Source organism: Carassius gibelio, chromosome B10 (genome assembly GCF_023724105.1).
Source record: "Carassius gibelio isolate Cgi1373 ecotype wild population from Czech Republic chromosome B10, carGib1.2-hapl.c, whole genome shotgun sequence".
Lineage (NCBI taxonomy): Eukaryota > Metazoa > Chordata > Actinopteri > Cypriniformes > Cyprinidae > Carassius > Carassius gibelio.
The window spans coordinates 8,776,911-8,803,358 of NC_068405.1; the positions used below are offsets into that span (position 1 = coordinate 8,776,911).

At 35.3% G+C, this 26,448-nt stretch overlaps 2 protein-coding genes across 3 annotated transcripts; one reads left to right on the top strand and one right to left on the bottom strand.

Annotated features, from left to right (window-relative positions):
- On the top strand, window positions 1-1,521 carry LOC127966650 (molybdopterin synthase catalytic subunit). Its single transcript, XM_052567800.1, has 4 exons — window positions 1-115; window positions 205-358; window positions 445-568; window positions 1,265-1,521. The coding sequence occupies exons 1-4, from the start codon at window positions 1-3 to the stop codon at window positions 1,349-1,351; spliced, it is 480 nt and encodes a 159-aa protein (XP_052423760.1). The 3' UTR covers window positions 1,352-1,521.
- itga2.2 (integrin, alpha 2 (CD49B, alpha 2 subunit of VLA-2 receptor), tandem duplicate 2) lies at window positions 1,382-26,448 on the bottom strand. Of its 2 annotated transcripts, XM_052567797.1 has the most exons (29): window positions 26,343-26,445; window positions 19,633-19,756; window positions 16,876-16,985; window positions 16,623-16,717; window positions 16,319-16,433; window positions 15,780-15,907; window positions 15,550-15,698; window positions 14,248-14,398; window positions 13,969-14,134; window positions 13,763-13,842; window positions 13,531-13,669; window positions 12,938-13,083; window positions 12,706-12,849; window positions 9,039-9,236; window positions 8,825-8,955; window positions 8,275-8,438; window positions 7,917-8,176; window positions 7,040-7,122; window positions 6,472-6,613; window positions 6,186-6,278; window positions 6,028-6,104; window positions 5,776-5,859; window positions 4,864-4,966; window positions 4,633-4,743; window positions 4,416-4,526; window positions 4,042-4,155; window positions 3,875-3,964; window positions 3,356-3,472; window positions 1,382-3,270 (listed from the first exon to the last, which is right to left on the bottom strand). In XM_052567797.1, the coding sequence occupies exons 1-29, from the start codon at window positions 26,374-26,376 to the stop codon at window positions 3,175-3,177; spliced, it is 3,555 nt and encodes a 1,184-aa protein (XP_052423757.1). In that variant the 5' UTR covers window positions 26,377-26,445; the 3' UTR covers window positions 1,382-3,174. The 2 variants fall into 2 exon arrangements, with proteins under 2 accessions (XP_052423757.1, XP_052423759.1); XM_052567799.1 differs by lacking the exon at window positions 16,623-16,717 and having other exon boundaries at window positions 26,343-26,448.

The following is a 26,448-nucleotide window of genomic DNA, read 5'->3' on the forward strand; positions in this document are numbered from 1 at the left end:
ATGGCTGCAGACGGGGGTCAGGATCTAATTACACTCACTGTTGACAAGCTCTCTGCTGATCGTGTTTCTGAATCTGTTACGTGTCCCTCCTGTGGCGCTGTGTCTCTGTTTATTGGTCAGTCTTTGTAATGCCATCATTGCTTCGGTTAAGACTTGGCTTTCTTACAGCTACATATCAGTTTTATATGTGATGTCCTCTTTCAGGGACTACCAGAGATCATTTTGAGGGGAAGAAAGTGATCCGGCTTGAATATGAGGCGTACAGTCCAATGGCAGAGTCCGAGCTCAGGAAGATCTGCAGTGAGGTCCGGACCAAGTGGCCCAGCGTCAGACACATTAACATACAGCATAGACTCGGGTGAGTCTCGAAGCTCGTTTAGATAATAGAAGTAAATCACTTTAACATCAGTGTATTTAGAGGATGTTTTCCCTCCGTGTCCACAGTGTGGTTCCTGTAACGGAAGCTAGTGTTATAATTGGGATCTCATCACCACACAGAAGGGATTCCCTGGAGGCGGTGAAGTACTGCATCGACACACTCAAAGCTACTGTGCCAATCTGGAAAAAGGTTTGTGTAACCATATACAACATGAATAAGCTAAAGAAAAAGACCTTTGAGAAGGAGGTGCTTTAAAAATGTCAACCTCAGGAGGTCAGATTCAATATTAAATTAGCTGCTTCTTTTTTTTTTTTTTACAAAAACAAAATGTGGCACATTTTAAAATCGATCTGTATGATACTATTACTGTCTAGTAATAAACACTAAAAAGACATGGATGATACAACTTGAGAATACATTTTAATATAATAGAAAGCTATTAACAATACATTTTTGTTAAACTTACATTTGCAAAACATTATGGGCAATATTTAAGTTGATAAATGCAGTCAACACTACAATTTGGTCAGTAAAGATAAAATGGATGAGTTTTGTTTGTCTTCCCATCATAAGTGAACATGACTTAAAAAACAGACATTTCTCATTTAAAGCCAGCTATTTTTATTCTAGGTAATCTTATGTAATCAAATAGTTTTAGCAAAACAATTTTTTTTTGATTTGTGCCTCTTTAAGTATAATTATTATCTTTGAAGTTTTTAAGTAAAAATAATAAAGTTATAAGACACCACAGTGTACCCTGTTTGTGGAACCCTCCCTTTTGTATAATAACTTGTAATTAATGCCATCAAAGTGTAATAATTTCTCTTCATATATTACATTGCACAATTGTTTTGAACATGTTTGTAATTATTTTGTTCTTTTCAGGAAATATACGAGTCTGGGGAGCCGTGCTGGAAAGAGAACAAGGAGTGTTTGTGGGGGGATACTGGGAAAGATCCTAAACAAAGCTGAACTGTTAAATAGCAAATGAGCTACAGTAAATCTCACGAGGCATCAAGAGGTTTTTATTGGAAAAATACAAAGCTCAAAGTTTTCCTGTAACACCTGATGAAACAACAATGTGAAAAAAAAGAAGAGCATATTCTACTCTTCTCTTGAATTAAAAAGTATTTAAAAAAGTACCAGTGCAAAAACATCATGTAAACATTAAGGGAAATCTTTGTTGTTTATGTTGTCTTTGATTAGACGGGTCTCAAAGATTTCCTTGAAACGTCACATGACGACATCAGTAGAAGTTAAACCCTGAATTCATGTAGCAATTTACTAAAACTTTCATATACATGCAAATATGTTGGACATTTCAGAATATTTGACTACATCATTTAATGCTTAGATCATTAAAGCAGTCAACTAGTTTGAAATGTCATTATACATTTGTGCATAAAAATAAGCTCTGTTTAATGTTTATAAATGGCAAGTTAGTAATAAGAAACAATGCAGAAAACACGTATGTTTAATTAACATCTTAAAAGTTAACATCTTTAATGTTAAGTTTTTAAAGTGTTTCTTATTACTAACTTGATTCATTTGTGCAAGTAGTCACAATCATTTGTTTTCTCATGCAGTGTTAGTCCATTTCCCTGATGTGTTGCATACAGTGGCACTGCTTCATTTCTACATTGTGTGGACAACAGTGGCACAGTAGAATTTACAAAAAGCCTGCTTTGCCAGTGCATTGCTGCTTTGGTCATAAAAAATGTTTGAGTTTGTAATTTGGTATTGCAGAGATGGTCTCACTACAATTTTGTGAAGGTTTCTTTTCACTGATACTGTATAATTTGGAACATATGCCTGGTATTCTTTAAAATTTGTGGGAAAAGTTTGGGATTTAAGTACTCCAGTATATAAAAAAATTATCAAATTTGTTCAATTAAGTGAGTCAATGACTCAAAGGTCCATTTACTTACATGCCACCAATTTTCACATTAGGCCTAGTATAATTAATTATAATTAAATATAATTAATTCTGAATAGACGCAACTGAACAGGGTTAAGGCTAGAAGGGATAAAGCAGCAGCTACTGGGCATAATTTTTGGCACACTGTACAACAATAATTACTATTTTTTGACATTATTGTAAGGGTTATGTTTAGTGTTGGAGTAGGTGTAGACGTTAATAAAAAACACAAATAGGAAGAAAATACAATTTCATTGTTAGTTTCTGGTTGGAGCTGTATCCCTTCTAGCCACAACCATCGAACAGCCCTTGTACAATGAACGGTCAGCTCACACGTGCACTTTTTTTTGACTAGTTTGTGCACAAGGTGGCAACACAGTCCCAGGCCATTGTTTCTCAGTCAGAAGAGGAACAGAGAAGACCAAAAAAGGACAATAAACTGCTTCAGTAGTGGATGGAGACCCGCAACTTGAGTTTAAATGAGTACAAAGACACTCATAACTTCTGAAGAGAAGTAGCGCAGACACTGGACAAGGGTGACTCTTTCTACTGCGCATGTGTCCAGTGCCTATCAAACGGAGGATACTTTGACAAGCTTCATGCAAAGTGAAGTATACTTTGGGTTAGCTGAATACTTAACTATTCAGGAAATGAATGGAAGTGGTAAGAATGCTAAAACAAAAACACCAGAGTTCAAGTCAAGCAGGAGAAAAAGATGTAAGAAAGATGAATGGGATTTGAATGCCAAAATGTGACTTGCAGCGCTGAAATCAAATTGGCAGTTTTTAAAAACCCAGTTTGCTCTCTCTAGACTTTTCTGGCTATTACTGTCAGGGAAGGGAGCAGTGATAACGCCGAATGAGTTTTGGCAGATTTCTTAGGGTGTCTCGCTCTTTTCCTCCAGTTCCTGGTTTTCCGCGTCATTCTCAGCCGCATTCATCATCGGCTGATACTTCCTCTTGAAGAACCCAAGCTGAACGCAAACAATACATGGATTTTTAAAGAAGACAATGATAATATGTAGACTGAATAAAAATTACAACGGCAAAATAAATTACCTTCCAAAGCAATGCAACTGCAAGAGCCAATAACAACAGACCGCCGATAACACTTCCTATAATGGCACCCACTGGAACGTCTCCTTTAGCTCCAGGTTTGCTCACTTTGACTTCAACCTGCAATCAAGAGTTGAGCTGTAAATTTAGCCTTCATTGGGTAATGACTGCTGATCCCACACAGCAATTCATATATTTATTCTTCAGGCCAAAAGATATTTTAAATATATGCAAAATATATGAAATATAAAACTTAATGAAATACAGTTTTGAAAATGAAAACACATGTAGTTTTAAATTTGACATAGCAAAATGTATTTCAAAATGTATTTCAGGAAAAGAAAATACATTTCCAATCTTACAGTAAAGGCTAAACAATTAGGCTAAATGCAAATGTAGATAGATTTATTTTGTTGTTTGTTTATTATTTCTTTTTTATATATATTGGCAAAAATATATGTCACATATTTGAGGCAAAAATGTTGATTTCCAAATGATTGATCCGTCTTGATTTGACTGTACCTGCAGGGATTTCTGTTCGATGAGCAGCAGCTCCGGTTGAGACGTGTCTATATCAGCTCTTACAGAGAGCACGGTGTACAGGAAATCAGCCTGTGACACACAAACACTGTTAACCCCAATATTAGCCCAGACTGATCCAAGAAAAGCACTGAGATGAGTTTATTTACCAATGCAAAGGTACCATTCCATATGTTCGTTGTCACATTCACATAATAATCACTCTTCTCCTGTAGGCCCTTCAGGACGCACTTCACTGAGCGGCATGTGGCCGTTTGACAGTCCTGTGGATGGCCAACAGATGATCAGTACGGATGGAAAGAAAGACATCCTGTTATTTGTAATCAGAGACATGATTTGTCATCAAGCAAATCAACTCCATCTAGATCAAATTAAAAACATTTATTACGCAAATAATTATTAATGGGTTTCATACTTAATTCATTAGTACTTCCTTTGTGTGTCAGGAACAATAACAAAAGCACATGTTTTCGGCACTCTTGGATTTCAAGACTTTTTAAGATGAGGATCCACAAGCACTGACCAGTTCATCTGTTCCTCTGAAACTCTCCTCTTTGAATCGGACTGTATAAGGTTTTTCCCTGATCTTAAACGGGTCGATCAGTAGACTGTCTGCACAATGGATTTGTTCAGCCTGTTGTGGGAAATATCGTGTCAAATCATTTCCACATTCACAGAGAAAGCGTTCGCTCATGTTTATGATGGATTGAGTGTATAAATGTGAGGTTTTGGATGCTCACAGGTGATGTTTTAATGCTGGTTACGTAGATGAGAGGATTTCCTGCTCTAGTGCTGTTGGGCAGCGAGACAGTGAGGTAAACCAGGCTGACCGGGACACTTCCTGTAGAAACCTGGAGAAATAAATACACTCACGTCAGCGTTACCAGCAACTTCCTGTTCAAAGCAAACCAACAGATGGCAGCGGTGAAGAGCCTGAGGGATTCATCCGTTTCACTTCCACGTCAACTCACCTTTAAATTAAAGTTAAAGTCTGGGCCGATGTCCTTGAAATTCCTCACTGTGGTTGTGAAACTGTTCTCTTTTTCAAGCAGGTAAACATCGATGGTTGATTCTCTGAAGAGATTAAATTATAATAAAGACAGTGAGAGAGGACTTGTAGTCAAACATTCTGATGGGTTAAAAGGCTTCGTTTAGGGAAAGTTACTAAACCAGTGCATTACAATATTGCAATATTTTTTACTCCAGAAAAAAAATTAACTGTGTTATTTAGCTACTTTTTATGGAAAGTAATGTATTATATTGTTTTTGCCCAGCTCAGGTGTCAGAAAGTAAAGTAACTTGCATTATTTATTTGACAAAGCTACAACTACTCAACATAGACGCAAACATATATTTTAAAAAGTGGTTTTGAAAGTGATGTATAATAAACAATTTCTGATATAATGAATGGTTAATTAGAATTTTTACAAGTAACGTTCCCATACTTTCCGCATTTTCTAACAATGAATAATTGTGAGGTCAGTGATGTATTTTTGTTTATATATACTTTTTATAGTTTTTGAAAGAAGTCTCCTATGCTCACCAAGGCTGCATTTATTTTGATAAGCAAAAATACAGCAATATTGTGAAATATCACCACCGTTTTCTATATGAGTTTATGAAACAATTGAATTTATTCTTTTATTATTTCCAGATCACACGATCCTTCATAAACCAATCTAATATGCAAATAAACCGTTTATTCAAACATTACAAATGTCTTTACTCTCACTTTTGATCAATTTAATGCATCCTTTCTGAACAAAAACAAAAGTATTAGTCTAACTGACCTCAAACTTTATAGCAGGACAAACAGATGTCAGAATGCAGTAACAGACCAGTCATAAAGAAATACTGGGGAGAGCATGTGTTTCATGTCTGACCTGCTGAGGATGATCTCAGAGTTGTATTGGACAGGAATGGAGACCGAGATCTTATTATCAGCAGGAGTTTCCTCTGTGCTGTCACTGCAGTGCAAAATGAACCGATAACCTTTAGGTCACGCGTGTAATATTATCATTCTTAGACAGTCAGATGTTTTGCAATATTCTAAATAGCTTTTAGCATACGCACAGCGATAAAATGAAATGATAAAAGTCATTGTTAAAAAAATGTAATTGGGTAAAACAGTTTACCTTAAAGCCTCAAAGACAACAATGGCATCTTTTTGAAACCGATTCAAGTTAAAGTCAAAGTTGACCACAAATGTGACCTGTGGAAAACATACAAAACCATTACAATCACATCAGTCAGCTACTGTATGAAGATGAATGCTCACAGATGTCGGCCTCACCGATTGGTCCGTCCTCAGCGCTGGATAACTCACTTGACAGATAAGTGTGTCTGATTCTTTCATCAGAGTGCACTTCACCTCTGCTCCCTCAGTCTGCAAAATCAGATTGAATAAGCAAAACATAGCTTTTTTCAACACAAGAATGTGTGACGTGAGCAAAATATGCATTTTATACTGCACTTCAGTTATGGTTAGAATATTGTATATGTTAGTGTTTGGCGAGCCACAGCCTCCTGCCCAGTTTTGTTCTGCTGATTTTAAGTACATGATGAATAGTTTGCATTACCTGTGGTGTAACAGAAGCATAGAACAGGTTACTGGAGTAGCTGGCCGACACTCGTGCGTTGTACGCATTTTCCTTCCTGTTCGTCACGGTCACAGTGAAGGAGAGTCTTCTCTTGTTCTGGCTGACCACCAGTGAGGTTTTGCTAGAAAAAAAAAAAAAAAAACTTGTATTTTATTTATTTTTTTGATTGATTGAATAAACGGATGCATTGCCAAAATGTTTTGCTAATTAAATAGCGTGCTAGTTAATTAGAAACTAATTGCACATTAATAAGAGATGGTTGTATAGTATTTTGCACAGTTTTAAGGTCCTTGCACACTGAGTTCTTGTGAGTTTTTTTTTTACTTTTTTTATTTCGTCGGTCTTTCCTATCAAAATGCTTACTACGGATGCCAAAAACCCCCACAGAAAATCGAACCCGATCCAAATTTTTTTATGATGAAGGAACGTTTCGGAGGGGGTATGTAAATGTGATTGACAACGTAAGGTCGTATTTATTTTATAACGTGTGAAGAATTCGAATGAAAGTGTGCAGTGACCTTCAGTCATATGCTTGAGGAAATCTTACCCAAGTGTCTCTTCGCTCTGCACAGTCAGTACCAAGTCACTGATGCAAACCTCATCTTCACCACAGTCCTTTGAGAACGGGATCTGGACCAAACCAAAACCACAGTGCGGATTTAGGAACAGTTTCTGGACATTATTCTGCATTCTCCAATTTTGAGTCAGGGTTTTTAAACTGGTGTCCATGGTGGTCCATGGAAAAATTGAGAGATTAAAAAAGTATTTTAATAGTATATTAGATATAGAAATATTAGATAAATATTAGATAGATATCTATAGTTTTGTAAAAAAAAAAAAATAAAAAATAAATATATATATATATATATATATATATATATATATATATATTATTTTCTTTCTAGAACATTATTCATCTGTCCTTGGGATGTATGTACTGAATTAATTGTATTATATAATTTTTTTATTATTGTCTTTGGAATAATATTTTTATTAAAATTGCTATAATAAGCTAAAATAAATTTTATCTTGTACTTAGTTTATTTTATATACAATTAATGGGATATAATTTACAATCAAAATATGCATATATATATGTGTGTGTGTGGATATAGATATATAATTTAATCAAACTTTAATAATAATTATATATATGCATTTATTATCATAACATTATTTTTCCTCACATAGCATACTATAAATGGGTCTGTATTAATAAAAACATATAGCTGTCTTTATATGTTAGAAAGCGGGTTGCTCATCAAGGGGATCATCGTATTTGGCCATCATAGTTTGAAAGTTCCAGACATAGTTGATGTAATCGTTTAGATGAATTGCCTTTTTTCTTATCACATGTCCTTCACAGTAAACCAAAGGCACTTAAAACACTAAAAAATTTAAAATGAGCTTCTTGCAACACTCACAAAAGATTCCCACGCAGAAGGACTGAAGATGTCCAGTACAGGGTTGGCGTCTGGATGGCTGAGGACCACATCCACACGCAAAGAAATCGAGTTGACGAGGTCAGGGGTCTCCTGGACATAGACGTCATGCTCTTCACATACGTCCTGTGCAGGGACGCTGATGTCTTTCTGGACGACTCGATCTAAGTTGCTGAAGTGTCCTCTAGGGCTGACCCGAGACGACTGTAGGTCGGCATCCACGGTCAAGTTGTACTTGATAACTGTTCATATAAAAGAAAGTTCAAATACATCACTTTCATCAAACAAAATGTGTCCATCTCCAAAATAAATACAGTCCAGATCAGAATTGTATCCTTACCCACTGTCCCAAGCGGAGTCACTGGTTTAAATGTTGCACTAAAACACACTTTAGCCTTGAAGCAGGACACCTGTCTCCCGCTATAACGGCACGGTTTACTCAGGATACTGATCTTGTCAGGGGAGAAGGAAACCTTGGCCGTGACCACTGCTACTCCTCTACTCCTACATAAAACCATATGATGAGAGAGGTCAGGAATGCATCAATTAAAACACAACACTTCAAGTGATTTATGGCTTTTGGAACCAACAGAAGAGTCCCACAGAAAGCTGATGTTACGAGGATTTCTGAGGTGAAAAATGGGATTCCAGAGGACAGCTGGAGCAATCATTTCCCTGGCCACAAACACATCTACATATCCCACCATGACTGAGGCCGTCCCTGCAGCTGTTCTGCACTTAACTCAATTGTTGAAGGTGGGGCGTTAATGAAGTATTACTAATTAACATTGTGTTGTGTTACATGGGACGGTCTAATCGAGCTGTTTTACACCCCAACAAAGTATGAAAATCAATTGGTGAAATGAAGGCTGATGTGTTTAAATTCTCACCAGAGTTGGACCACTTTCCCAAAAGCCCCCACTGCCACATCTGGGACGGAGTCTCCGTTCATATCTACTCTGCCGTCCAGAGAGCGGCCGAAGAACTTCAACGCTGGGTCCAGTTTCGCTCCGACAATTTTCTGAATGTGTAAGAATGTTTTGAATTTGGACATTAGCTGATATATTTCATGTGTGTCGAGGACTCTGTGAATTTCGGTTCTACCTGTGAGCTCTGCTTTCTGATGGTTTTTCTGTCTCCATAGTAGATGTAAATGGCACCTTGGCCATTGCCTTCCAGCGGAGCACCAACCACAATGTCTCTGAACCCGTCCAGGTTTAGATCGGGGACAGCAATGATGGCCGTCCCAAACCGAGCATTCTTTTGAGAACCCTCCAAGAAACCCTGGTTACTCAAGATGCCCTGTTAAAAATTTTAATAAATTAATAAAAACAGATACAGTATGTAAGTACTACTAACATACAGACAGTTTATTGTGACATCTTATATTTTGCAATCAAAACCTAAATTTACTACCTTACTAAATATTAACAAGCAACAAATGATGTCTTTATTAAGGCAAAAGTCATAAATGTTTCTTAAGCAGCAAATAAGTATATTAGAATGATTTCTGAAGGGTCATGTGACACTGAAGACTGGAGTAATGATGCTGAAAATTCACAGGAAAAAAATACATTTTAAAAATATATTACAATAATAAACTTTTTTTTTAATTGTAATAATATTTCACTATATTACTGTTTTTACTGTATTTTTTATCAAATAACTGCAGCCTTAGTAAGCATAAGTCAAAAACTTTTAAATATTGTACCAATCCCATACCATAAACTAAATTTGGAGGTATTTAGTGAAAATAAATCTCCTCCTGGTAATGGTGGCAGACAAAAATCACAGTACAGAGGATGAAAAAGTGAGCAGATGTTGCGTAAGACGAACTTGAAATTCACTATAGCATCTATAAAAAAAGCTGTCATGTTTTAAAGGTGGACCTAGCCACAGCTAGACAGAGGTTCTTCTCAAAACTCAATAAGTTTTAACAAGTTTTAACTCAACAGTAACAGTTTGTCAGTTGAGAGACTGACAAATTCCCCAAGTCAGATTCCCAGTCAAAAGCTCTCCAACAGCAAATGCTTCCTTCTTTTCTGAGATCAATAATATAAGGAAGGCAATTAGAACATCCTCAAGTTTTACAGAAGTCAGACAGATTCGACCGCAACATCAAAAACAAGATACTATGTTTTTGAAGCAATTAATAGCAAAAATTTGGTATTGACCCTGTCGATCATGACACTTTTAGACAGACTGGAAAACTGGGTCTGGCTTTCTGGGATGGTACTCAAATGGTTCAGGTCATACTTAGAAGGGAGAGGTATGTGAATCTAGGAGAGCATACAGTAAGTCTAAGTGGATGTCCATGACATGGAGTCCCACAAGGCTCAATTCTTGCAACGCTCTTGTTTAGCTTGTATATACTCACACTTTGTTAAATAATGAGAAAGATCCAATTTGTCTATCACAGCTATGCACCAGGTCCTTACACTGGCTTCCGGTTATATTTAGGATTGATTTTAAAAGTACTTTTACTCATTTATAAATAATTAAATGGCCTAGGACCTAAATACATTGCAGATATGCTCACTGAAAATAAATTTAACAGACACTCAGATCATTAGGCTCAAGTCAAGTTAGAAACACCAAGGGGTCACACAAAACAAAGGGAGTCCGCTTTCAGCTATTATGCCGCCCGCAGCTGGAACCTGCTTCCAGAAGAGATCAGATGTGCTAAAACATTAGTCACATTTAAATAAAGGCTCAAAATTCATCTGTTTAGCTGTGCATTTATTGAATGAGCGCTGTGCTACAGTACATCCGAACTGATTGCACTGTATTTTATATACAATCATTTTCTATTTTGACTGGTTTCAATTCATTTTAAATCCCTTGTTTTATTGATATGATTATTTTTATGACTATTTTATTTCTTTTTATGTAAGCACTTTGAATTACCATTGTGTATGAAATGTGCTATATAAATAAACTTGCCTTGCTTTACTCTTCATTAGTAGTTCACGAGTTCACACTTACATATAATTAGCTGAAGTATTATAGTGCATATTTGGCGTGCTGTCCGGAGAAGGGGCTCCGAGCTCGGGAATGGCCCAATCCTAGTTTACCACCCCCCCCCCCCCCACCCCCCCATATATGTAAAAGTGTAAAATGAACTCTAGTGGAGGAGATGGGGATGGAGGGGGGATGCTGACAAACCATCAATGGAGACAGGTAGGCTAATTCAGCTGTATTTATACCCTAAGGTTGTTATAAATAATGTTATAATGTATGTTAATTATATTAAGTGGCTCCACCTGTGTTAATTAGGCTAAGTATCTGACGTGCTCCTCCCGAACCTTGTTATGAAACTGCATTTTGTAGTGTAGCTAACTGGGTCATTCCTGGGATTCGGCAAAATTTCAGTCCTCCTTTCAGAGTTTCTAAAGTGGTGGTTCACCAAAATTAATTGTTAAAAGTTTTCTCAAAGCTTTGGGATGCCCATTATAACAAATAAAAATAATTATTGCATTTTTATATTATTTAGCATAAAATAATGTCTTATATCTATCTTAAACCAAGCAAAATGTTAAACTTAACAAAATGTAAGAATTATATATCTGTGTTCCTTTCTTTTATATATATATATATATATATATATATATATATATATATATATATATATATATATATATATATTATATATATATATATATATATATATATATATATATATATATATAATATATATATATATATATATATATATATATATATATATATATATATATATAAAAATGTAAATATATATATATATATATATATATATATATATATATATATATATGTAATGTAAAATATATATATATATATATATATATATATATATATATATATATATATATATATATAATTTTTTCTTTATTATGCAAAATATTTCATAAAAACCAGACTTTAAAGTTATGTCCCTCTGTCTGAACTCTAACCATTCTATGCCCATAATAATTTAGATTCCACTCATATGTGACATAATTTCCCAGAAATGACATAACTCAGGGCTCTTTAATAGTGGTGCAGAAAATCTTTAGTAGTTTTAAACTTTTTATTCATATCTTTGAGGCATGTTATAGTCAGGGAGGGTACTGTCAAGCTTAACAACTCAACCCGTCACATAAAATTAAGATGGAAAATTATTGCTTTTTCAACATTATTTTCATATATCATATTTAGTTTTAAATATAATTTTTGATGTAATATGTCCACTTAAACGTTGACAAGCATCACAAATCAGAAATTGCACCCACATTTGCAGCAGAAAGACAATGCTGGCCATACAGATATGTTGACCCATAAACAAGTGGACAAAATGAACCAAAAATTTACATTTAAGGTAATGTATCCAATCAAATGTATTACAGTCTTCAACCCCTCACACCTTGTCACATTAATATATTTTTTTTAAATATAGGGAAGACAATTAAGAACAAAAGTATTTCTTGTTGATTACTATATGACAAGTGAAGGGCTAAAACAATAAAAAAAAAACAAATATATATTATATTTTTTTACAAAAATAAAAAGACCATAGACAAACAAATTTGTATATTTTTAGCTTCATTAATAAAAGTTAGTGAAAAAGTTGGGAAAAATTTTTTTTTTTTGGAGATTTAATGATGTGGGGTAGCTACTTAGAAGTCGAATGTAGTTGAAAACCATGTATATTCCAAGTTGAAATATTACCGAATACCAGGAATGAGTTCCTCAACTACAGGAAGAAGAGGAGGGCATCCACAGAAAGGAAATGGAAGACAAATGAGAAAAGCACCGTGGTAATGGTGTAGAGGTAGACTCTTCCTGTTTCAGATTTCTCCTCGCTCATGTACATCGGCGCTCCGACCAGCAGCAGATCCGTAACACCGTCAGCGTCCACATCGACAGGACAGAGAACGCTGCCGAAATAAGAGCCGATCTGCAAACCACACACCACACTGATCTAACACAGGACTTGAGTGTGTAACGCAGCTAAAACAAACTAAAGATCCCAGACAGACGAGTACCTGATCTCCTCTCTGTGAATCTTTGATGACCGGCTGATTCTGGCTGTTCATACTGTAAACTACAACCTGTCCTCTGTGAACGGCACGAGGAGCACCGGCCACATAAAACTCAGACGAGCCGTCAAATACAGACGCCACAGAGTATCCTGAACACAAGACAGGAAATAATTAAACTGAGGAAACAGAAACTAATTGTTTCCCATTACAATGTCTAAACATCCACTTAAGGCCTGTTCTTCATATTTTGAATATAAAGTATACTGCTCTTGTTCTATTACCATAATTTTTCAAAACAAGCTAACAACAAAATACACTTACAGTATTTTCCACATAACTCATCTTAATATTTTGCATTTGTATCATGTTTTAAGGAATTATCTTGTTTTATCTTTTCATAACTTGATTTAAGGATGTTTTGATGATTTTGTAGTCGGTTTAAGCATAGCTACCAATTAACAATATGAATTTTGTCAGCGATTTAATCTAATTTGCTACCTTTTAGTGAAATATTGCAGTGTTAATGTAAAGGTAAATTATAATTATGATATTTCAGTTCATTAGATGCAGTAAAACTAACCAAGCACGATACTTACCAAGTAATGAACTGTGGTTTCTGTCATCCAAGACATTCTCAAAAGCAGCTTTGGGCAAAACATCAGATTTCTGAGCAGTTTGGTGCACAACGGTCCCGATCCAATTATATGCTCCAGCTGCTCCCAGTAAGATCAGATCCTACAACCAATAGTCAGTGTACTGTAAACCACCAGAAGGAAGAAGGTCTTTAAAAAGCATTAATGGAAACACATGGATATATAAAGCCGGAACCTTATTTCTGGTCTGGTGTGCGCTGAAACCGACTTGGGACATTTCCATTTTGAAATTATCCCCAGTACCCTTTCCAACACCTAAACACATCAGTGAAATGAACAAAGAAAACGATCATTGACATAATACATGTCAATAAAGAAACCCATGTTCGTCACATTACTTTTAAAATAGCTTTTATTTATATAATCGACATAATCACGGACCTTCAATGTTGAAGATTCGATCTCCAAGAGTCCCGACGATCTCTATGAGCGCCGCCTCCTCAGACACATTAAAAAAGTATTTTTCGGTTGGACTGCTGGCTATTGACTTAATCTCAGCGATGAGTTTGCTTGTGTCAATGTCATTCCTTATGTAATATCCAAGCACCTAAAACATGCAAAAATCTATTTCTTCACAACATTCAAATATACTGAATATTGAGACCCATATATGAATCCATGACTGCATATCTTGTTTTTTTTTTTTTTTTTATCACTAACCGCAATACCAAAGCGAGTGATACTTTGTCTCTCGCAGGCCGGGATGACTGTGTTCCTCAGATTTCCATCATGTGACTCTCCATCAGTTACCACCACCATCACTTTAGTGGCCCCAGGACGACCTCCATTTTTGGTTAGGAATGCATTCTGTCTACGAGAGCCAATCATCCGACAGACATGCACACCAAAACACAAAATCAAAAGAAAGTGTTTAGTGTAAAAAAATTACAATGATAGTGTTTTTACATATATTACAACTTTGGGTACTTTTTGTTTGGGGATTTTTAAAAACTATTTATATACCTTTATTATGATTATTATTATATTAAACATGATAAAACAGTATTGTAAACTTTTTATCAAGCCTTCATTATTTATTTTTTGCAACTTTTTAAATGGCTTTAATGTATACTTTTAGATACAGTATATGAAATAAAAGTGATACTGTATATGAAGCAAAACAAAACAGGAAAATATAACTTGCAAGTGTAATAATTTGATGGTATGTCACCTAATCACAATAATGGCAAGTTATGCAAAAAGTGCAAAATATTGATAACTAACTAAAATAATTTTCCTGTAATGTATACATATCCAATGTTAGACACATGATTTAAATGTGAAGAGTGTTTTTAAGGAGAGCTTATTTATCTCCTTAATGTGCCCATATTTTAAGAAATGTCGAAGGAAATTTTTAATTAATCATAACTAACATTCTTTTCAATACAGGGATAACATTCATATGCTTTTGCAAACAAAATGTACTAACACTTTAGTTGATGTGTTGCAATAATGTAGACGTACATAGCAACCCATTAAAAACAATAACAAGCCATGAGTTATACTTGAGTAACAAGATGACGTAATCAAAAAAGGACCTTGCCTTGCCAGTAACAAGAGAAGAGGTTTGCTGAATTGCACATATAGTACAGAAGAATTATGTAATGAACATGTAATCTTGCCATGTATCTATGCTACAGAATATAAACTGTTGTATTGTTTTAGTTGTGATGATTCTGTGACTGGTATGAGGTCACGCTTTGATTAAAGCATATACAAAGTCATCGTCTGGAGTCTGTCTGGTTACTGTAGGTGTAATGAAGCACTAGAGATCTTAGTCTTAAGTGATAGTGTTCAAAAGGGATGAGATGTCATCTGAATCTACATCACCAGAGAAATGCCAATAGTATCTATTTACTAGTGCTTTGGGGATACGTCTCCAGAAATGAGACCCCAACATGAAGCTTAAGTCGGGTGTGTGGGGGAATTTCAATGGCATCTCTCAGAAAGAAGCATGCATACCTTGCAAAATCAATGGCTTTGAAAGTATTAGTCTCTAATCCTTGTTTCTGTTGAATATTTGAAGCTGCTTTAATCATGGACTCTTTTGTCCGATAGGAATTCAGGTAGAACTCGAAGGAGGTGTCAACAGCGTACTGCATCACAGTCACCTGTTATGAATGAAATCAGAAATATATTAACTAGAAATATTACAAAAACTGCTGAAATGGCACACCAGCTGTCTGACTTGCCTGAGTGCTTTGAGGTCCAATATCTAAGTTTTCCAACATTTTCACGAGGAAGTTAACAATTGGTTCCCATGGGTATATACTGTTGGATCCGTCCAAAACTAGGGCAATGTCCATTTGATTGCTACAAGCTGTGTAGACACAAAACAACATGAATGTTAACAATTTGCTGGAGGGATAGTTAAAGGGAGAGCCCTTCGTTCATTTTTCGGCACACAAATTAAGATTTTTTTTATGAAATCTGACTGATTTACGACCCTGCATAGACAACACAACTGCCATAAAAGTTTAACCACTGAGGTCACATGCACTATTTTAACAATGTCCTTACTACATTTCTGGGTCTTGAACGTGGTAGTTGTGCTACTGTCTATGCAGGGCCAGAAAGCTCTCGGATTTCATCCAAAATATATTAATTTGTGTTCTGAAGATGAACAAAGGTTTTATGGGTTTGGAGCGACATGAGAGTGAGTAATTAATGAGAGAATTTTCATTTTAAACTATCCCTTGAATGTGAACAGTAAACTTTCATGCTTTCATACTTTGAGCAGCAGGAGAGAAGGATGACTGGAGCGTAAACTGTGGGCTCACTTCAGCGCAGACTCCAGGGTAAAAGTACAGACTTCCACAGAGTTGAGCCCACAGAGGACCACACGTCTGAAACACAAACGTAATGTAACGTAATATGAGTCCCAAGCACATGACATCCTACATAAACCACTCAAAGCATGCATTCATTTCTCAAAAAAGAATAGAACTTCTCATTTATCATTTATAGACATACGGGGAACTTCCTTGGTACGGGCGCCAAAACAGCAGAAAGTAAACAGAAAACAACAGTCTCACCATAAACCCGCCGTTTTTGGTGGTTGGAGTCAGAGTGAGACCAAGACTCATGTTGATGTTGTTGCTGTTGGATATGCTTGTCACATTGACAGCATCTGAGAGCACATTAACCACAGTGATCTTCAGCTTCACTACTTTATCATTCTAAAAGATGTATTATTAAAATCTAAGACTTTGCTTCTGGTCTCCACAGATACTGTCTGAAGGACACTGTTGATGATGATACTGGGAATGATGGGAAATGTTTGCTTACTTTGAAGGTTAAGGGACTGACAGCTGGCTCCAGGACTGTTAATCTCACACTTATAGATATCTCCCTTCCGATTCTGAGGGTATCCTTTCCATGGGGAACCCACGAGGAGCCTGGGGAGCAGTGAGAGGTGTTAGATCAAGTACTATCATCCTGAAGTACAGGATAAGGTGAGGCTGCAGAGCACAGAGCAGTTATTAAGGATATTCTACACAACAGGATTGCGAAAACAGCGTTTAATGACCAGTGGCACAGTAGGGTGTATATTTGGAAGCATATCTGAGATTACATGTGTGTAGGTGCATGGGCATGTATTATATCATCCAACACACCCACTTAATTACACAGAATATCACTACTAGGTGGCCATCATGTGATCAAGGTGCACTGCCCAGACTAAACACAGCATTCCTCAAACACTGACACACAAGCTCAATCACTTCACATCCTTTGACAGTAAAAAACAAACTGGGTTCAGATGTGTATGTATTTATGTATGTATGTAAATACACATATTTATGAATTTTTTTAAATTAAAATCGACAATGCAAGAAAAAAAAAACAATGACATTAAAAATACATAATATTATATACATAAATCATTAACTGATAACATTTATAAAGTAAATAAAAATAAAACTATTACAGAATGGGTAAAAGGGTTGCAAATTGAAACTATTCTCAGTAGGAGCAGGTTAATTAGAGAATAGCCGATTTTAGCTAATAATAATTTGGTTTATATTTATATTATATTGGTTTATATAATAATTTGGTTAATATTTGAATGATTTAGATTCTTAAATAAGATTAACACAATCTGTAAAAAAATGTAAAGGAAAAGAAAAGAAGAAAGAGTGTTGTTTATTGTTGTATAATTTTATATGCTGGTTAAGGGGTTAAAGGGATAGATATCTCACCCAAAAAATCTGTTTATGTTTACTCACCCTCAAGTTGTATGAGTTTCTTTCTTCCTTAGAACACAAATTAAGTTATTTTGAAGACTGTGTGTAACCAAACAGTTGACCCTTCCCATTGACTGCCATAGCTAACAACATTCTTCAAAATATCTTCTTTTGTTTTCAACACAAGAAAAAAAAAAAAAACTCACACAGGTTTGGAACAACATGAGGGTGAGTAAATGATGACAGATTTTCTACTTATTTTAGGTTAGTTTTAATTAATAGTATAATAGTATTGTGCTTCTAAGGAGTAAAAAAGTAATGGAATTTTGTGTAGGGAAAGTTCAGGGGATTTTTGAAAACATGTGAGTAAACAGATACAAGGAATTCTGATTGAAAAGGACTGTGGGTAATAATGACTCATTGTCTATAGAAATGGTTGTTAGGGGTCTCTAATGTGTGTTTGTGGGAGTTCAGACAGAGCCAATGCTTGACTCACAATTAGAATGATGTCACCAACACCCCCCAAAGCAGAGCAGGAAATGCCTCATCTGACCTGCTGCACACCAGCGTGGATCTTAAGAAATACATGCATTTAAAGACTGTCTAGACAGTGGAGATGACCATAAGTGAACAACAACACTTTAGGGGCATGACAAATAATAGTGAAAGGTCCGTGACCCTTCTGTGTAGCAATTATGGAGTTAGCAGATGTTAGGAAAGTTGTGCCCAGTGTTGATTAAACTGCTTTGTGCTTTAGAGGAAACGTTGTATATTGTGCCTATGTACAGTATGTACAATAAGTGACTTTTTGCTGGCTTTGGGAACATGTATTACTGCAGTTGGGAATAAGAGGAAGACCTTCATTTTCCTGCAGATAGATGCTAGAGGAACTTGGCCTCTTTGTGATCTCCCATATATATATATATATATATATATATATATATATAGCCATTTATCAGCCACAGGAAGTGTGTCTGCTGTGTATAGAGTGCACTGAGAGAAGCGATACTGTGGGTAAATCAGTCTCTGTGCTGCTATATGTTCAGCATATCACAGGCCTGCTGCTCAGGTCATGTGACCCATTCAAAATCAAATAAATACTTGGGAAAAAGGCATGCATGCAGGTTTTGCTTGCTTGGCATAATGTTTTTTTTTATTTTTTTTATGCAAATTGAACCAGGACTATATAACACAGTGTTGTTACATGAGTTCCTTATTATTCCAAATAAACAAAATCCAACAATCCAAAATTCCAAACAACACTGCCACAATTCTGAAATAAATCAATTAATAAACAAACATTTGTTATCAGTTATTATTAGTGTGCAAATAAAATAATGGTTATTTTTATTATTAATACAGAAATTCTATTTTTATTAACAAGTTTATAATTATCTAATTAATAATATTAATATATTTTTTAGGATTAAATGATCAATTACATGTTACCGTATATTCAAATAGACAACAGTTGTTTAAAATTGTAATGATATTTCAAATTACTACTGGACCTTCTTAAAAAATTAGCATATTGTGATAAAAGTTCATTATTTTCCATAATGTAATGATAAAAATTAAACTTTCATATATTTTAGATTCATTGCACACCAACTGAAATATTTCAGGTCTTTTATTGTTTGAATACTGATGATTTTTATCATTACATTATGGAAAATAATGAACTTTTATCACAATATACTAATTGTTTGAGAAGGACCTGTATTTTCTAACTGTATTTTCTAACTTTGTCTTGATCAAATAAGTGCAGCTTTGATGAATATAAGAGACAAAAATGGCAGTTTAAGTAAGAAAGCTAATTAAATGAACACTCAATTTCAATTTGTATTTTATGTCTCACCATTTTCCTTGACTGTTGCTAAACTGTTGAACAGAGTAACCAAACTGTTCTGTTGCCAACTGTGAGAAGATCTTAGCTCCAGAAGTCCCCACATTAAAACCTTGAGCTTTATCGATGCTGAAACCTGTAGAGACATGCAAATATCAGGATTTTGTCTTATATACAACATACACATATTATACTAACAACACTAACAAAAGAACAAGAATAAGGAAGCAGAACAATATCTGTTCTGATAAGCAACATTAAACCCTCTGTGTGTGTGTGTGTGTGTGTGTGTGTGCGCATGTGTTTGTGTGTGTGTGTGTGTGTGTGCGCATGTGTGTTGATATGCAGACAAGCTACAGCACGAATGTGAACCTATGAGAGATGGGGCGACTGGAGTGCAGGAAAACTTTAATGTGGTCATTCTTGGAGACAGTAAACAATATTTACAGAGATGAACCTCACGGTTTTGTGAAGGAGCTTTATGGGTCAAATTACATGAGTATGTTATTGATAAAGGAACAACCTTTTAAAAACATAGTTTAAAAGTGTCTCATGTTCTAAAAATATAATATTTGCATTCACGCAGGTTTCAATTGAATGATTCATCATTACACTTTGAATCATGTGAGTGCACAAATCCTAATCATTAACTTCAACAGTCTCAGTTATGTTCCTGTGCACCGATACTGACTTTTGATGAGGAAGTTTTCAGATGATTGTGAGTTGATAAAGAGACTGTACAAACACGCCTGAGCAGAGCATCATTCATATCATCTATTATTTTTATGTTATTTTAATCTGAAGCTCAGTAGAAATTACATAATCCGCTAAAAATAAGTGTGGTCAACATGAATGAAGTGACAGTGACATGTCCTCTATATGAGTTCTCCATTCATTATTTAAAGAGACATGCACACAGTCAGCACACAAAGACAGCCTTTTAACAGTGTAGTGGGCTGCAGTGCTGATGGACACATGAAACGAGACAGAGCATGAATTAAGTCATGAACAGAACTGAACGGAAACAAAGGAAGGAGAGGTCAGACTGTGGGGTTAAAGAGAGAGAGAATGTGCTTCCGGTCCAGTGCACTCTTTATGATCAGTAAGCCAGTTTAGACACTGATCTGTGACACCATTCAGAACAGACTTTTGACAAGCATCCTACACCATTTAACCATGATGTTTTGACCACTGTGTGGGTAAAGCTACATTTATTACTAATGATAATCTGAATAAACAATTATTTTACCAAGGAATATAGATCACTAACTGTTTGTGGCTGTTTGTGGTTGCCACGCACTTTAAAATAGCGGGTTTTTCGATCCCATAGAAGAACCAGTTTTGGTTCTTGTAAAAACCTTTCATTGAACAGTACTCAAAATAAGCATGTTTTTCTGTGTGAAGAACATTTCAATAATCTAAGGAAGATTCTTCCCCCACTTTAAAGCACATTTGAGGAATGGAAAGATTCCATGGACGTTAAAGGATTTTCATGAAACCATTGATGCAAGAACTGTAATTTTTAAGAGTGTAAACAACTTATTCAATCAGATATACAGTATACAGTGCCCTCCATAAGCATTGGAACAGTAAAGACAAAATTGCTTTCTCTGCTGTGGAGTCAAGACATTTGCAGGTATTATTAAAAGATATGCAACAAACTACAGGATGTCACATTTCATTATTAGGTCTTTCGACACATACATGTTTTACCAAATTAAAAAGGACAGCACTTTTAGAGTTCATCCCACTATTTGATGTGAGCATAAGTATTGGAACAGTTGAATTTAAGGCAGATGTAAAAGATTCAAAGCTACTATTTGGTTGCAGATCTCTTGCATGCAATCAGAGCAGTGAGTCTGCAACCCATAGACATCACCAGACTCTGGCTCTTCCGCTTTGAAATGCTTTTCTCCGGCCTTCAATGCAGCCAGTTCCAACTGTTGCTTGTTTTGGGGAGTTTCTGGCTTTAGTCTCAACTTCAGCTGGTGAAATTAATGTTCAATTGGACTTAAATCTGGATATTGATTTGGGAAATCTAAGACTTTACATTTCTTTTCTGTGATAAAGTCCCTGACTGAACTGGCAGAGTGTTTTTGGTCATTGTCTTGATCCAATATGAAGTGCTTTCTAATGAGTTTGAATATTGGTAGCCAAGATGATTTTGTACTCTTCCAAGTTCGTTCTGCTAGTGCCATTATACGTGATGGCACTAGCATCATTACAATGAAGAGGTCCTGTTCTAGAGACAGCCATGCATGTCCATGCCATGACACCACCTCCACCAAAGCTTTACAGATGAGCTTGTATGCTTAGGATCATTTGCAGTTCCCTTTTTTCTCCACACTTTTGCTTTCCAATCACTTAGATAAAGGTTTATGGAGTTAGAAATGTGTCTTTATTACATGCGAGAAAATAAAAGATCTGAGAGAAAAAAAAAAGTTTGAGAGAAAAAGTTATCACACTGATAGCAAAAAAACATTTCATGAGAGAAAAAAGAATATTTGAGAGAAAAAGTTTTCATGCCAATAGCAAAAAATAATAATATTTGAGACTAAAAAAAGTTTTGAGAGAAAGTATTTTCTCATAGAACATAAAAAAATATACATTTGAAATTTTAAAAATTACTTCTGAGAAAAAAATCTCTCTCAAAATACTTTGAAAAAAAACTCTCAAATATATATTTTTTGCTATCAGTGTGAAAATATTTTCTCAAAAAAAAAAAAGTGTTTCTCTCGAAACGCTTTTCTTTGCTCTTGATGCAATTTCTTGCTCTCGTGTCAGGATTTTGCTTTCACTGTGAGAATTGTGTCATGGGCGGGGCCACGTTCCTATTGGCCAGTCAGGTGAGCATCGTCTTGTCTTGGGAGTCGAACTGAATCATTACACCATTGTTCGGTTCACCTGCATAGAGGCCGCCTCTGCCTTATGGATAGTTAAGTTGAGCAGTGAGCACGGACACTCCAATGTTTGGGTAAGATGATGACACACAGCTGGCTGAGCAAGTTCAGTATCACTGAAGATTAAACATTAAAAATAGCACTCATATTCATGAATGAATGTGTATTATATTATTTGCTTGCTAATTGCTAGTAAAGCTAACCAGCCATCATGCTAGGTAAACTTGCAAACTCACCTGGTTTATACTATGTTTAAATCAAATGCCAAATTAATGTTTTGATTTAGATAGTTTCACGCCTTATTTAGTGAGTAGTGAGCAGTGATTGATATACCATTTGAAAGTGTCCCACCTAGTTTTGTTTAAAATAGTCTTTGTATGGTTGTTGCACATGTTTAGCTACACTGCATGTATAGCTCGCAAACTCAGCTACACGGGGCTTATTCTAAATATTTTTTACCATCTAGCTGAGGTCTAGAGCTGACAAGGTAAATTGCAGGTCTAGGACTAACTCTTACATTAGCAACCCACAAATATGTTTGTGCCTGTACTGTCATGGTAATTATTTTTTCTTTTAAATCTTTCAAACGGTATGTCAATCACTGTCTAACGTTAGTTGTAGGGTTGCCACCTTCCATGCATACTAACGTTAGTTGAAAGTTGTGCGGGAGGTTGTAAGAACAAGCAGTTACTCTTCAGGTGCTTTGAGGCTAGCAAGTGCAAAGGTAGAAACTAGCTCACTACTCACTAAATAAGGCGTGAAACTATCTAAATCAAAACATTAATTTGGCATTTGATTTAAACATAGTATAAACCAGGTGAGTTTGCAAGTTTACCTAGCATGATGGCTGGTTAGCTTTACTAGCGATTAGCAAGCAAATAATATAATGCACGTTCATTCATGAATATGAGTGCTATTTTTTAATGTTTAATCTTCAGTGATACTGAACTTGCTCAGCCAGCTGTGTGTCATCATCTTACCCAAACATTGGAGTGTCCGTGCTCACTGCTCAACTTAACTATCCATAAGGCAGAGGCGGCCTCTATGCAGGTGAACCGAACAATGGTGTAATGATTCAGTTCGACTCCCAAGACAAGACGATGCTCACCCGACTGGCCAATAGGAACGTGGCCCCGCCCATGACACAATTCTCACAGTGAAAGCAAAATCCTGACACGAGAGCAAGAAATTGCATCAAGAGCAAAGAAAAGCGTTTCGAGAGAAACACTTTTTTTTTTTAGAGAAAATATTTTCACACTGATAGCAAAACATATATATTTGAGAGTTTTTTTCAAAGTATTTTGAGAGAGATTTTTTTTCTCAGAAATAATTTTAAAAATTTCAAATGTATATTTTTTTATGTTCTATGACAAAATACTTTATCTCAAAACTTTTTTTAGTCTCAAATATTATTATTTTTTGCTATTGGCATGAAAACTTTTTCTCTCAAATATTCTTTTTTCTCTCATGAAATGTTTTTTTGCTATCAGTGTGATAACTTTTTCTCTCAAACTTTTTTTTCTCTCTCAGATCTTTTATTTTCTCGCATGTAATAAAGAACCAAAACTCACTCCATACGGTTAATCTTTGTCTCATCGGTCCATCAATTCAGTTTCAAAACTGTTCCAATACTTCTGCACACATCAGATAGGGAGATGAAACACTAAATGACCTGATCTTCTTAGCTGGTAAAACATCTTTGCGTTTAATCACCCAATAATAAAATGTGACATTCTGTAGTTTTGTCTCATATTCATCTTTTAATCATATTTACAGATTTCTTAACAGAAAAATTTTGTCTTTACAGTTCCAATACTTATGGAGGGCACTGTAAATTCATATAATTCATATTATAAATACATATTAATATATATAAAAAATGTTCTGAAATATACATGTGTGTATTTATATATACATAATAAATATACACAACACACAATTATTTAAATTTAATGTCAATTTAATTTCGGATGCGATTAATCGCGATTAATAATTTGACAGCACAAATATATATATTATATATATATATAGTGAGAGAAAGAGAAAGAAAGAGAGCAAGATTTCATTGAACATAATTTATTAAAAATGCTTGACATTTTGTCCCCAGGTTATCTAAACCCTATTACCATCAAACATGGCCCTTATAATAATAATAATAAAAAAAAAAAAATTCTTAATCATCATACAGAATGCAAACTTTTTGGTCAAAATTATATTAGGTTTTATTGTTTTGTCAATACACGAAAAATGCTTTTTGATTTTAGTTTTAGACATACTTTTTTAGTTGAACTTAGGAAGTTTACCCGATACAGTTTTCACCTACAAACTTTTTATGTCATGTTCGTTTACATGACAAAAGCCTTACTGTCTCCGTGACTACAAAAATGTGAATTTGTGAAAACGGTGACGTCATGCTCATGCGTATTATGTGTTCAGTCTTTAGATATGTGTGTGTGTGTGTGTAGCCGAGTGGTGTTTCTTCATAAATGACATCGCCATCTACTGGCATGGTATGAATAATATGGATTTTTTTTAAATAGTTTTAATCGTTTTCGTGAATCCATGGGAACAGGAATCATTTTGACAACATCGTCTGTACACAAAACCTTTTAAAAACGCAAAGGAGAAACTTTTAAAGGGGGAGTGAAATGCTATTTCATTATTGACACTGTTAAAGAGTTGGATTCCCATGCTAAACATGGACAAAGTTTCAAAAATTAAGTTGTATGTTTGAAGGAGTATTTCTGTTCCAAAAATACTCCTTCCGGTTTGTCACAAGTTTCGTAAAGTTTTTTTCGAGTATGGCTCTGTGTGACGTTAGATGGAGCAGAATTTCCTTATATGGGTCCTAGGGCACTTCTGCCGGAAGAGCGCACGCTCCCGTATAGCAGAGCAATGAGAGCACAACAGACTTCACTGATCAGAGCGAGAGCGTCGCGAAATGTCACAAAAGAAGTGTGTTATTGGTAGCCAGAGCAAGACAACCCTGCACAGATTACCAAAAAAAAAAACAGCATTAAGGAACCAGTGGATGGAGTTTATTTTTTACAGAGCATCAACGGAGTTGTGCAAGTGTTTTTGTTTGTCAGCAACTTCAGCAAAGGACACTTGTACATGGATACATGTTCTTCAGTTTTACCGAACATTAAAACATAACAGCTCTTTCCCTTTACTCAAAACACATTAATAACACCTAATCTCAAGAATCAAACTCCAGATTCAGTCCTGTGCAAAGCATGATGGGAATTGGGAACTAAAAATCAGCAAGCAAAATATTGCACTTCTAATGTAAAGGATGGTCTTAAATAATCAAATCTGTTGCTTTGATTTTGTACGGTAAAAAAACAACTGAATAATACATTTCTTTTTAACAAACATTTATTACTTTCCAGACCTGGAGTTTAGTAATAGCTAAATTGAGAGAAACTGTCAAACTTGGCTAACATAGCTACATGAAATATGTAGACTGAGAATTTATTAACACATAAATATATATTTGTCAGTGCAAAACATGCTAAAACCAAACTACAATGTCATAAATTGTGTGAAAATGTTATCAAATAGTGGGAAAGTGCATACATTCACATCATAGTTTATACAGTGAGCCACAAAAAACTTTCCTCACAGACTCGTTCAAAGGAAACAAAAAGGCTAAAACTGGTAATTAATTTCTCACATATACACAAAACCCATTCATCTCCTGTATAAAAGTATTTTCCTCAAATGACTTATTTATACTTCAGCCGAAAGTTCAGAGATGTTGTCATTCAGTTTTACAGCATGACAAAATTGTAATACAAATATGTTTGCATAAGTACTTACACAGAACAGCGAGCAGTACCTGCAGAATATTCATTTTAAGTCCACAGTGTGATCCAGCATCGAGCTCTCCAGTGTGTGTGTGTGTGTGTGCATCCAGTGAAGTGCG